The sequence below is a fragment of the Corylus avellana genome, chromosome ca3 (assembly GCF_901000735.1).
Source record: "Corylus avellana chromosome ca3, CavTom2PMs-1.0".
In the NCBI taxonomy this organism is placed as follows: Eukaryota; Viridiplantae; Streptophyta; class Magnoliopsida; order Fagales; family Betulaceae; genus Corylus; species Corylus avellana.
Window position 1 is genome coordinate 11,122,492 of NC_081543.1, and position 13,508 is coordinate 11,135,999.

Genomic DNA, 13,508 nt, shown 5'->3' on the forward strand with positions numbered 1-13,508 from the left:
GTAGTTGTTTCTCTAAATTTTTTTTTAAAAAAATCTAATAAAATTCGAAAAACGCAGTCATTCCTTTAGATAATAGTTGTAGACAACTAGATATATACAAGTGAAATATTACAAAAACAAAACAAATACTGCTATTCTAATCGAATACAAACCCACGATGACTTTGTGTTCTAATTCAATACAAACACGTGGGCAGCGGTAGTTTTATACAAACATGTACACTTGTTGGCAGTTGCAAGTTATCCATTCTCCTTGACGTACAGTATGAGTCTGACTTTTCTTTGGAAATTCTTGTAGCCTGTAGGGGAAGATTCGGCTACTACACCAAGTGTAGTACGTACAAGTTGGATTTACACCCGCAGAAACAAAATTCTCGTGAGTTAAAAAACCCTTCCACATTTATAAACACTTTTTATGTTTGTATAATAATAAAAATAGTTTATATAATTATATAAGTATGTATATTAGTTATTAAGTAACAAGTATGTTCATTTCAAAAAAGAAAAAAGTAACAAGTATGTTATAGAGGTTAATATAAGCATTGTTAGAATATCTTATATAGATTATTAACCTTTTTAACTTGTTAGTTAATATACTAATATTAACTAGTCAACTAATTAGTTAATATATTATTAACTAGTTATAATTAGGGGTGAAACCCCCTAAACACACTAATAGTTTTTAAAGGCGATTAGGAAAAACTATTAACTGTTAATCGCCTATATATATATATATAATGTCGTATGTAGTATAATATTATTGTATTACCATATAAATGACATCTTTTTTAAAAAAAAAAAAAAAAAACTTTTAAAAAGCGGTTATTAGAGTTACTAACCGCTAAGCGTCAGTTAACTGTCTAAGCGATTAGCAGAGGTGGTTAATAAATTTTATTAACCACCTACTTACGGTTAACGGTTTTAGTCAATAAGCGCTAACCATAGTCGCATTTTCACTCATAGTTATACTATCTTTAATTAGCTATACATTAATAGTACTTATGTGTTAGTGACTTAGTGCATATTAGCTATATTATATTAACTAGCTAGTTAGTCATTATACTAACATATTAAATAGTTAACATACTAAGAATATTTCCAACAGCTTTTCTAAAACTCTTATAAATGCAAAATCAATCCATGTAGTTTACCTATTAGCTCAATGTGTATCAAATGAACTCATAAATTCCTAATGTATGCCATAAAAAAAAAAATTATTTAGTCCCTAAAGCCAAATTATGTACACTGATTTAATAGATTTCGATAACGTGAAATAAAAATAGCCAATAAAATTGTAATGGTGGTCCAACAAACTCCGACAATTTGAGAATGAAAAGCTTAAACTCCAAAATGATTTACAATTTTAAAAAAGAAAAATTATCTTATGAAAATTAAATAAGCTTTTTTGTTACACAAAAAAATACAAAAAATATTTTACGCCGAAACAAAACGTAGCCTAAGAATAACATCTAGCTCTAATCAATCTTGCAATTGTGTGATGCATGATAATTAAAACTTCTGTCGAAGGCTACATTTATCTTTTTGCACACACGAAAAGGATATTTCTTTTGAACTATTGTAGGAAAGCTTGACCCTTTTTTTTTTTTTTTTTAATCTTTTTGCTGATAGTTAACTCTTCATAATATATTTGAAGTTTCCGTGATTAATACAAGGGAGAAAGTATAGAGTGGTTAGCGAGTTACCATTTGGTGTGACATATCCATGACATTCAAAATGTAGTGATAAGACGACTTCACCACAAAATCTTATATATGCTTATTAATGGTTGTAACCCATTATTTATTTTTATTTTATTTTATTTTGGTATTTGAATCAATTTTATGTTGAAGAAAGTGATTAAAATGGGTTTACTTGTCAATTGCTGACTTTGGGCCGGGCTGTTTGGCATTGGATTTGTTTGTTTAGTGGTATGGAACTGTAACAAGATTTGATTAATGTTAAAAATAATAGGAATGTTTGATATAAAAAAAATGATTATTTTTTTATTTGAATAGTAGTAAAAAGTGATTAATATGACGTAAAAAATAAAAATGATGAGAGGTAAATTTAAGATGAATAATATGAGACCTTTATTTGGGTCTAAACAACCCCTTGGTTTCTCTTACCTAGATCCCATCCATGATTCAACAATAACCTCTCCATCACGACTCACGACTCCGCCTCCAACCCATTAAGAGGCTTAAAAAACAACATGATATTAAATAGATAATAAAAAAATTGTAAGCTTTTAAAATAATTAATAATTTAATATAATATTAGAATACATTTTTTAATTAATACTTTTGGATTTGGCTTATGCATTCTAAAAAGACTATATCATGTGTTATTGATTTTTCAAGGGTCTATATTTAACTTTACTATCTTTTTCTTTCTCATCAAAAATTTAAAATTAAATTTGAATAGTTAGAAAAAATGCAACATATATTTTTTATGGCACCAAATCCAAATCCAATATTCTATATGTTGAGTCTTAGGCTCAATTTATTTTGACTCTAAGGCTCCGTTTACTTCGACGTAAAATGATTTCCTTAGGGACCTACATGGGACTTGTTCGGGACCTTGCAGGGACATGCCCGGGACCTCGCTGGGACTTGACCAGGACTTGTCCGGGACCTCTGCGGGGACCTACACGGGACTTGTTCGGGACCTTGCAGGGACATGCCCGGGACCTCGCTGGGACTTGACCAGGACTTGTCCGGGACCTCATCTCGACCTGCCCGGAACTTGACCGGGACCGACCCGGGACCTTGCTGGGACCTGCCCAGGACTTGACCAGGACTTGATTAGGACCTAACTGGGACCCCGCCGAGACTCGACCGATGTAATGCCCCGATATTTGAACTAGCAAATATCGAAGTCGTGACGCTGCAACTTTAGAAAATACAATCTTACAGCGGAGTATGTATATTTTTTTTCTTTTTCTATGACTTAGGAATAACTTACACAACACAGTTGAGCTGACTGAAATACCTCGAGGTGATATATTATTAAATAAAATAGAAACATGGTTTTCATTACAACATATGTACACACTAGGTGTACCAAATATATGCCACAGACGGCACCTAAATTAACATAGTAATATCTATTAAGTTTACACACATCACCATACATAATAAAAGCGATTAACATAAATGAGACTTGCTCCATAGAGTAAGCATAAATCCTGCAGCAGATGGTCTATCAACCATCAAAACCAGTAAAAGGACCATCGTCCTCACTTTCTATCCCTGCATCAAGATCTATGTAAAGATGACGTTATCATATTTACATAGGCAAACAAGTGAGTAATCTATTTTCCTAGATATAAAGACTAAAAAGACTAGTTTGAACAAATAAGATTAAAGACTAAAATATATAATAATGAATGAGTTGTGAATGCAGCGTAATGACAGATTAGTTTGTGTTTTATGATAATCTTTCTTCAAACCTCTTCTCATGAGCTCTCAGCCCGCTTACGTCCGTTATGTCCCTCACACTTTAGAGGTTTACCTGTTTGGTGCTGGCAACTACACCGCCCCAGCTTAGTTATATATTAGGCCTGTTGGACGGTTATATACCCCCATCCACTGAGATACCGACAGTTCCTCGCGGCAATCCACCCAGCTTGTTCTTAAGGTGGCTATCTTATCAGCCCATTTTATTAGACACATTATGCAGCAGTTGTATTGCAAAATTATATCAATAAGACAAAATAAGAATTCCTATAACAATAAAACAAAGCTAGTACTCAGTAAGTATATCCATACTTACTCTCCTTAGTGTAGTATTCTGCTCTACTTCTGCATATAATACATACATGCAAACAATACTTAGTTCATTCTCCAATAATATCATTGTTTAAAGACTCTCATCTTTTATATTTATTTATTATCCGTCACTTCATCTTTACTTACTCATTTTATTATATTAATCTAAGATAGTTACTTATAATTAGCTTTATGCCTGAATTCATTTTTGGTGACGAGGCTAATGGCCAGTATCACTAAATACAAACAAGTATTATAAATAATATATATAAAACATGACGCATATTTTGGAGATGAGACCAATGGTCCGTACCTACCAAAGTATGAATCAAAATTTAAATGACAATAAAAGAAATGACTGAATGTAAATACTGAATTCATATTCTGGGGATGACCGCCAAAAATATGAATTAAAATTTAAATGACATAAAAGAAATAACTGAATGTAAATAATGCATATTTCGGGGATGAGATCAAATGGTCCTTACCGCCAGAAATATGAACAGAAATTTAAATGACATAAAAGAAATAACTGAATGTAAATAATGCATATTTCGGGGATGAGATCAAATGGTCCTTACCGCCAGAAATATGAACAGAAATTTAGATGACATAAAAGAAATAACTGAATGTAAATAATGCATATTTCGGGGATGAGATCAAATTGTCCTTACTGCTAGAAATATGAACAGAAATTTAAATGACATAAAAGAAATGACTGAATGTAAATACTGTAAAGTAAATAATATATAGATAATATTATAAGTCCTTAATTGATTTTGTCCACTAACTCTTTATTATTAATTCACTTGTATCCATTACTTTATTTTACATTATACGCTTATTGGGTCTTTAAACAATTAAATGAGGACAAGTAATAAAAGCAATAAATCATGATATTTATACAATAAACACTTACCCAATAATCCTTTATAAGTAAAACTCCACCAAATCTACTCTAGGTAGCTAGTTTTAGAAAAACGCTTGAACACTACAAGAAAGATCTAGGCTATATGGTATTTGACTAGAACTAAGAAATAAAATGAAAGGAGGAGCAAACAATTTTACTTGTTCTAAAATTATAAAAACTTAAGTGAAAGTGAAAGTGACTATAGCTTAGGCTCTATTTATAAGAGAATGAATGGTTAAGATTTATTTTTAAACCTTTGATCTAGGGGTTGAGATGGATTTAACCAAAAGAATGAACCTAGTCCATATTTCATGCTCTATACCAAATAGTATTTTCGTCCAAAATGAGGGCAGTGTATTCCGATCCATTTTTCAATGTCCAAACCTACTCCGATTGACATGAAATTTTGAGAGTAGATAGAGGACTCCGAGACAAACATTTTATATTTTTGGTTCGACTTCATCCGAGTTCGTTTGAGTCTATTTTTGGCCTATACAAAGTTTTCAATTCAACTTAGGCTTTGACTATTTGCATTCCCACTTGGCCACTTGTCTTATTAAATCATTATAATCATGATATTTACTATAACCATCATTACTAGAAAACTTTAAGTTTTCAACAAAAGTGGCTAGCCTTGGTATCTTTCTTTAGCAGTTTTAATCTCATTTAGACAGTATGAAAATTAAGACACTGCTTTTTAGGCTAAAAAACTGAAAAGCTTCAAATTAATTTATGACTTCGCTAAACACCAATATAAATAATTTATTCACTAGATTGGGTTTGATTATGCCCATAAACATATTAGTGAAGCTAAATTTTTAGAATTGAAGTAATATACATAAGAGGTCAAAAACCAATGTAATATACCTTTAACACTAAATAGTTATTTAATATCATTAATCCACATATCATTGTTCTAATTTATCGATTATATTTTTAATCTATTTAATATTATTTAAATAAGAATTTTAAAATCTAGGTCGTTACAACCGAGATCTCGCCGAGACCCGAGACTTGACCGGGACCCCGTCAGGACTTGACCAGAACCCGCCTGGGACCCTGCCGGAACCTGCCCAAGACTTGACTGGGACTTGATCGGGACCTAATCGGGACACTCCCGGGACCTCACCAAGACCCGAGACTTGACTGGGACCCCGCCAGGACTTGACCAGGACACGCTTAAGACCTGCCCGATACCCCGACGAGACTTGACTAGGACCCGATCGGGAAAGTCCCGGGCAGGTCCGATCAAGTGTTGGACGGGTCCTAGCGGGGTCCCTGACAAGTCCCAGATGGGTCCCAGTCAACTCCCAAGCAGGTCCCGAGCGGGTCCTGGTCAAGTCTCGGCGGGGTCTCGGTCAGGTCCCAGCGGGGTCCCGGGCAGGTCTCGGCGGTGTCCCGGTCAAGTCCCAGGCGGGTTCCGGGTAGGTGCCTGGCAAGTCCCGGGCAAGTCCTGCGGGGTGCCGGTCAAGTCCTAGTCAGGTCTTAGTCGGATCCCGCTCTAGTCTCGGCGAGGTCCCGGTCAAATACTGGGTAGGTCCCAGGGGGTCCTAGGCGGGTCCCGGCGGGGTCCCGATCAGGTCTCGAGCGAGTTTCGGGCAAGTCCCAGGCGGGTCCCGGTCAAGTCCCAGGCAGGTCCTGATCAAGTCATAGGCGAGTCCCAGGCAAGTCACAGGTGAGTTCCAGTTAAGTCCTGGGCAAGTCCCGGTCCAATCTCAGTCAAGTCCCAGGCAGGTCCTGGCGTGGTCCCGAGCGGGTCCTAGGCGAGTCTCGGCCAAGTTCCGGCAAGGTTCTGGGCAGATCTTGCCAAGGTCCATCAATTTAAGAATGAGATGCTCATAATCGGAAAATGATTTCCGGTTTTCAAAACCGTAAACCATTTTCCTAAAATTAAAGAAGAATTTTTGGTTAAAAGAAACGTTGACCACTATTTTACATCGAAGTAAACATCATAAAATGCGAAAATTATTTTCTGGAAACCATTTTACATCGAAGTAAACGGAGCCTAAAATATTTTTAGAGTTTGGCTCGTACAAAAAAATTGTGACTGTAAGTCTGTAATGACAAGGTGGCGACTTCGACATCTGCTCTGGCGACAACTCCAGCAGCATCTTCGCGCCACCACTCCTACGGCGAGTAGTGCATTTGAGAAAGGGGTTGAGTATGGTGAATCGAAAATGAAAACTAGAAGCTGAAGCTCGAAAAATTATTTATGGTTGTAAACCATTTTAATAGAATTAAATAAAGTTTTCCCAATTAATCGGAAATGTTTTTAAGTATGATTTTCATTTATACGAAATACCAAAAAATATGAAGACGTTTTTAAGAAAGCATTTTAGGTCGAATAAACGTAGCCTTAATTTTAAAAAAATTAAGATATTAATTAAATTAGCAAATTTACCGTTTTCACAAGTTTTTTTTTTTTTTTTTGTTAGTTACACCTTCCCCCCACCAGATTTGCAAAGGCAGTAGCGTAGATCGCAATCAGTCAAAAGACACATGAAATTCATTCCCCTCGTAACCACCATCCCAATCCCAAATCCCACCACCATCATCACACACCTTTACATCTCTGTATTTTATTTTATAGAATTCTGCATCTAAACCCACGTGCTTTGGAACTCGATCAATCAGAGATGCGTTGTTTGTAAGTATTCCTCCTTGCTTTACCCAACCAATTGCTGTTCAAAAGTTTTCAATTATTTCTTTACACATTTTTTGCAGAAATAAAAAAAGGGGTTCTGTCTTTTCCTCAAATAGAAATTGCTTTTGTGCTTTGGGTATGTTTAAAAGTTGGGTTTAAAGATGAATGCTCATTGGGTTTGATCATAAGCTGTTTATCTGTTTTGTTAATGTTTTTTTTTTTATATATATATAAAAGTAAAAGGTTGTTTCCAGGCTTTCAATTTCGACCAACCGGTGGGAATTTTCTTACCGTTAATTTTTGACCTGTTCTTTTTTCATCCGCTGTTCGTTTCCTTAAGTATTTACTATTAAAGCTAAGAATAAAAGTGAATGAATATTAAACTATTAAACCCTTTGATTCTATGCTTTTATGTCGTTTTGGTCAAATCTGAAACAAAAAATTGTGATAACTAAGTAAAGGGTTGTGTGATTTTGTTTTTTGTTTTTTCAATATAGTTAACTGTTTGTTAATGAATTTTCGGAGTTTTTTTTTTTTTTTTTTTAGTTTGAATTAATATATGGAGTGAAAATTATTTTTATATTTTTCTTGGAGGGGATTTGCGTTAACTTTTCCCATGTTTTTGAAAAAGAAAGCAGATGATAGAAGAACGCGGACCCGGGGTACCTTTTATTTGTTTTTTATGCATTTGCCGGTCAACCAAACAGAGCTTTCTTTGCTTTCAGAAAGTCTGCTGTTACGCTGTATGAAGAAAAACAGAGTTAAAAGAAGTCGCTGGAGTTTGACCCCGGAAACTTGTTCTATCTGAAACAGAAAATCCTGGTTGATTCAAGGAAAACCCGCAAGGATTTGATAAAAAAAAGAAAGCCCATCCAAAGGCTTTGCTGATTGCATCTCAGAGTGGTGACGATTTGCACAAAAAGATGGGATCTTTCAAGGGTCATGCTTTACCAGGAACACTATTTCTGTTAGTTGGGGTGTGGCACATATGGAGCTCTGTGGTCCGATACGTATCGAATCCGAAAACGTTCAGGGTTCGGGTTTGGAATCCGGTGCCGGGTTTTGATGGAAAGCTCAAGTACTTCGAGCTTTATCTTATTGCCATTGGCGCTTTCATTGATATGTGTATTGAGCTTTTGTATTCGACCCATCTCAAGTTTTTTGTCAATGGGGTGTTGAATCCATCCCACATGAATGATTTCGAGCACTCGGGGATGCTTCTGATGTTCTTCATCTTTGGCCTGGTTGCTCTGCTCTCCGAGAAAACAAGGTTAGTAGGAGGTTTCTTCTTGTTCTTTTCATGTTCTTTTATGTATGTGTTGTGTTGTACTGATCTTTTTGGGTGTATGAGAAAATATAGCGATATATCTTAGATTTTCTCTATTTTCGGTTGATTAAATTAGTAAAAAGCTGAGCCTGATAAGACTTTAGCTCGCTCGAGTGGGATTTTCATTTTGCCCAAATTTTATTTTCCTGCATAGGAGTTCAATTTCCTGCATAGGAGTTCAAATTTCTAATTTCTTTTTCTTTTACTCTGTTCTTTAGGCAATTGGAGAACGGATAAATTTATTATGGATAGTGACCATGTGGTTCGAGAAATTTCTCCGGAAATTAAATCGTTTGAAATAATATGAACTGCTGGAAATGTCAATGATGCATTTGTTCCTTTTAAATATTTGATTTATAGTGCTTATTGCTGCTTCTTGTTAAATGATCTGGGTTAGAAATTATTTAACTCTGCTTTGTTTGTTTCCGAATTTCTCTTGTTTTGGACTTTAAGAGAACTTAAATCTGCACTCATCAAGTATATTCAACCTTCTAATTAAGCCTGCACACTCGTTGAGTTTCTCTTGTAAGTGAAACAACAGAAAATAAAATATTTGAAGTTTTAATTGAGATGAGCACTTAAATCTAACAGTATTGTCTTATTCCAATATGCAAAGCAGTATGCATATATTTTGGGCTTGTTTCACATTTTTGTTTGGTATAACTCAAGCCCAATTTTGCTTTGTGCAGTGATGAATTTTTTTTCGAGGATATAGATATAGACAAAACACAATTTGTAATTGTTGTAAACAGTTAAATGTGGGAATGGTGCCTTAAAATGACAGATGAAAGGATGATGCTGCTGATTTCCATATGATAAAAATGTTTTGTTTTTTTTTTTTTGAGTTTTGTTTGCCCTAGTGTTGGTGGTAGTCACAAGCAATGAGAACTGTGGTAGAGCATCAGATATGTTGTAATGGGAAACCAGCATGTGCTTACCATCACTCAAATCACTTGTTATTTCATTTTCTATCTACTTATCAAAAAAAAAAAAAAAATCTCATTGGAGGCATAAATTCATGTGGTTCTGAAACACTGACCATCAAATACAGGACTACTTAGGCCAGAGTCTTCTTGCTAGGTCCAATTAGTTGTCCGAGAGGGATATGTGATGATATAGAGTGGGAAACTGGAGAAGTGTAACAAATTATAAGCTTCAGAATGCTAAAGAGAAATTATAAACCTTTGAGAATGCAGTTTCAATAGAGAGCTTCCCTGGGTATTTCTTGTAGCTGTCTCTCCTGATGTTTCTCATGAAGCCTCATTGTATATACTATCCTTTTATACTTTGACCAGGGTTTTTAATTTACTTTTTCTGAAAAAAAAAAAAAAGCAAAGCAAATAAAAGGAAAGCAGGGGAGGGGGAAATACATCAAAAGAAAAACAAAAATATGGGTGGGACAGCCCAACAAGGATCCCAATACCACCAACATAGTGCTAAAGAAACCTAAATCTATTGGGAATGGGCCAAATGAATAGCCTGACCCATTGGATTCTTGTCTCACCAGCTAAGAATGCCTTAAACGGCGGTTTGAAGGGGCAGTCCAGAGGCGGATTGCTGATAGCAACACATATTGCAACGACAAGCAAACTTGGGAACCACAACAGGGAAAAGAGCACTTTTAGTGGTTAGATCAGAGTTGCTGGAGCGGAACACTTCTGGCAAGTGAGGTATTGAGCAATGAAGGTATAGGGGACACCGCATCTGGATATGCAACTGGATCTGGAGGTATCCATAGACAAAATAGGGGTGCCAACTATGGGGATCCAAGCGAGAGGGAATAGGAGAGCCTAAGTCTTCCCTCCTCTCGAGTCGGCACACACTAGGAGGAATCATTTACTCACATGGGGAAATCAGTGGAGAGGGAAAAAAAAGAGAGGCGAGAGCTCTCTGGAAGTTTCACCACAAATGGAGAGGCAAATGCCATCTTTTCCACTGGGTTGCAGGTTCAATTCCCTGCCAGTGCATGATTTGTATATTTACCTATCAAAGAAAAAACACATGGTACCCATTTCCTAGAAATTTCTCTATGATTTTAGTGAAGTACTGAGAGTGCAATTGTTTCAACAAACAAAATGACAATTTTAAATTAAAACAAACTAAAAGTTATGATTTTAGTAATTCTGAAAACTTTATGCCTGCATACTATTGTTGGAACTCTTCAATTACAATGACTCAATGGCGGTAAATTGAACGTATTATAAGCCTTGGAGTCATGGGGTCTTTGATGGATTTATGTTGCACTCTGGGACTTCTGTCTCGCGCATTCAAGGCTTTGGGTGAAGATTGTTTTCTTGAAACATTGCCTCATTAAGCCTCAAGATGCCAATTGTGAGCTCTTTTCTTTCTAATATCTTTTCTTCATTTTCTAAAACATGGGCTGAATTTAATCAATGTATTGCTCAATACATTTAACGAAATAGTGATTGATGGTTGTAAGCTATTTGCACATTTGTCATTTAAATCCAGTGCTTCCAGTACTATTATCTGAGTTCTGTTTGCTTGTTAAAAGACATTCATCGCATCTTACCAGAACCTTATTGTCGTATGATTGTTAAGTTTTATCCCACCATCACCAGACGATAGTAAGGTTCAATTTTTTCAACTGAATTATGGCTAATTATTCTTTTTGTTTCGTTTTCTCTTTTTAATTTCTACACTTCCTCTTTGTTTAGGTTTCTTCCCTTGCCAGAAGGATCTCTTTGTTTGATTGCTGCCACTGCATTCTGTGCAGAGCATCTCCTATTTTACTTTCACTCAACAAGCCATAAAGGCCTTGAGGGGTACTATCACCTTCTCCTTGTTCTCCTGATAGGGCTTTGCATAGTGTCCAGTGTTACAGGAACCCTTTTACCAACCAGCTTCCCAGTTGATTTGTGTAATGGCATTGCTATAACTCTCCAAGGACTCTGGTTCTATCAGACCGCCTTCACTCTCTATGGTCCCATGATGCCAGATGGCTGTCATATTAAGGAAAGCGTGATCTCTTGTCACTCGGAAGACAGTGAGGTCCGAGGCGAGTTGCTTGCAAACTTCCAGCTCTTTTCCTTGGTCCTTGGTGTCCTTGTTGCAGTTGTGGGATCATACGGTTTTGCGGCTTCAAGATACGGGCACTCTGAAATTAGGAGCATGAATGCTGTTCAGGATGGGTTGGATCATGATTAAAGTGTCTACAGTCTTCTCAGTCTTCCTTAAATTTCAATTATCTGCAGTCTTCTCAAGGAGGCATTTTGATATCTTCTGGGGATGAAAATTGTTTTATTCTATGTGCATACATCAACATCTTGTAGAGTAGTATCAATAAAAGTAAGAACTGTTGTTCTTCTGTAGGATGAAAAAAGTAAAACAATAATATATATTGTCAATGAAAATTACATGGTACTATGTGTACCCTTTCCTACGATCACTATTTTGTTCAAGTAGAAATTAAGTCTTTTTTATCTGTTCTTGATACGTGATGCTCAAATTAGTGTGTTCTCCAAGATGCATGATGCAGTAGTTGCAGCTGAGATGTTGACTTTTGTTAGTTAATGGTAACAACCACTTTTGATTTTGAACAAGGTATTGTGTCTTTTTCCTTGGAAGTAAACGTAAATTTTACAGGTAATTAATGTGATCCACTAGATGCAAGTAACAAGTAAGATGAGACATTCTGATTGGCCTATTAAATATGCTGCTTTTGGAAGCTTTTCCATTTCCATTTCTGTTTGGGTAAAAGTTATTCTGGATCCCCATAAAATGGATATATGGCCATCCCTCATGAGGAGGTTTGGAGATTCCACCTGTTTGCTATTATATTTATTGCCATGGATGTGATTTGGTTTTCTCGGATTCAAGTGGTCCATGATTCCTGTAAGATTGATATTCCCAACATTTTGAAACAGGTTATATCTAGGATGCATTTGAGATTGCAATCTCAGACAAAAAAATGCCTCTTTAAATTAAATCGCAGAAAATAAACTGTTTGGGATTGCGTTTTAAGAAAATTGTGATTTAAAAATATACAATTTTAAAGGCTAAATTACAATTTTAAAGGTCAAACCGTAATTTTACCAAATCACATATTTTAAAATCGCAAACTCAAACAGACTCAAAAGTCACAAGTGCTTGGGATTACAATTCTCATAGGCCTAGCATGACATAGATCTTCTATTTTGTTCTCTTTTTTGAGCTCTAGTTTGTTGTCCTCTTCCTTTCCCCGTGGCCTGTATTGCTTAGAAAAAAACAAAAAAAGGAAAAATATATAATAAGTTTATGAGTCAACTCTCAAAAATTAAAAACTCCTTGAGTTTTTTTTTTTTCAAAAATTTACTCTTTTTTTTTTTTTTTTGACACATTCCAATACCAAGGAAAAGGGGAGGAGGAATTCGAACTAGTGACCTCCGTTTCGAGGCGTGGTTCACAGCCAATTGAGCTAACCCCTTGGAGACAAAAATTTACTCCTTGGGTCAATTGAAATGACAATAAAATTTCTACCATCAAAATTTTTTAACAGCCATTAGGGCCACTCAAATTACACCGTTTTACTTAATTAAAATATTAATTTTTTGTTAATTTAATTTTAAAAATTAAATCTAAAATTTTTTTTTAACAAAACCACCCTTAGGGTGGCTTGCAGCCACCCCCAGGGCGGGCCACCCCATGGGGGGTTTGGGGTGGCTCGCACATGGGTGGAGGGGTGGCCCCCCAATGGGGTGGCCTACCTGGGGTTGGTCAAACCACCCTTGACCACCCCTGGGGTTGCTTGCGGCTACCCCCATAGGGGTTGGGCGGTGCGCCGCCGGTGCCACCCCTAGCCCCCCTTCAATTTTTTATTTTTTTTAGATTTAATTTTTAAAATTAATTAATAAAAATATTT

General features: G+C 35.9%; 1 protein-coding gene across 3 annotated transcripts; it reads left to right on the forward strand.

The window, feature by feature from the left end:
* Window positions 1–7,160: 7,160 nt before the first annotated feature.
* On the forward strand, window positions 7,161–12,046 carry LOC132173279 (uncharacterized). Of its 3 annotated transcripts, none has more exons than XM_059584730.1 (3): window positions 7,161–7,326; window positions 7,955–8,593; window positions 11,326–12,046. In XM_059584730.1, exons 2-3 carry the CDS (start codon window positions 8,247–8,249, stop codon window positions 11,813–11,815), a joined length of 837 nt encoding a protein of 278 aa, XP_059440713.1. In that variant the 5' UTR covers window positions 7,161–7,326; window positions 7,955–8,246; the 3' UTR covers window positions 11,816–12,046. The 3 variants fall into 3 exon arrangements, with proteins under 3 accessions (XP_059440713.1, XP_059440714.1, XP_059440715.1); XM_059584731.1 differs by having other exon boundaries at window positions 7,959–8,593; XM_059584732.1 differs by having other exon boundaries at window positions 7,962–8,593.
* The last annotated feature ends 1,462 nt before the right edge of the window (window positions 12,047–13,508 follow it).

Excerpts from the sequence above, each read along its gene's own strand:
- LOC132173279 (XM_059584730.1), top strand. The coding sequence starts at position 8,247 with ATGGGATCTTTCAAGGGTCATGCTTTACCAGGAACACTATTTCTGTTA. Across the intron at positions 8,594-11,325 it reads CTGCTCTCCGAGAAAACAAG|GTTTCTTCCCTTGCCAGAAG; the intron begins GTTAGTAGGAGG and ends CTCTTTGTTTAG.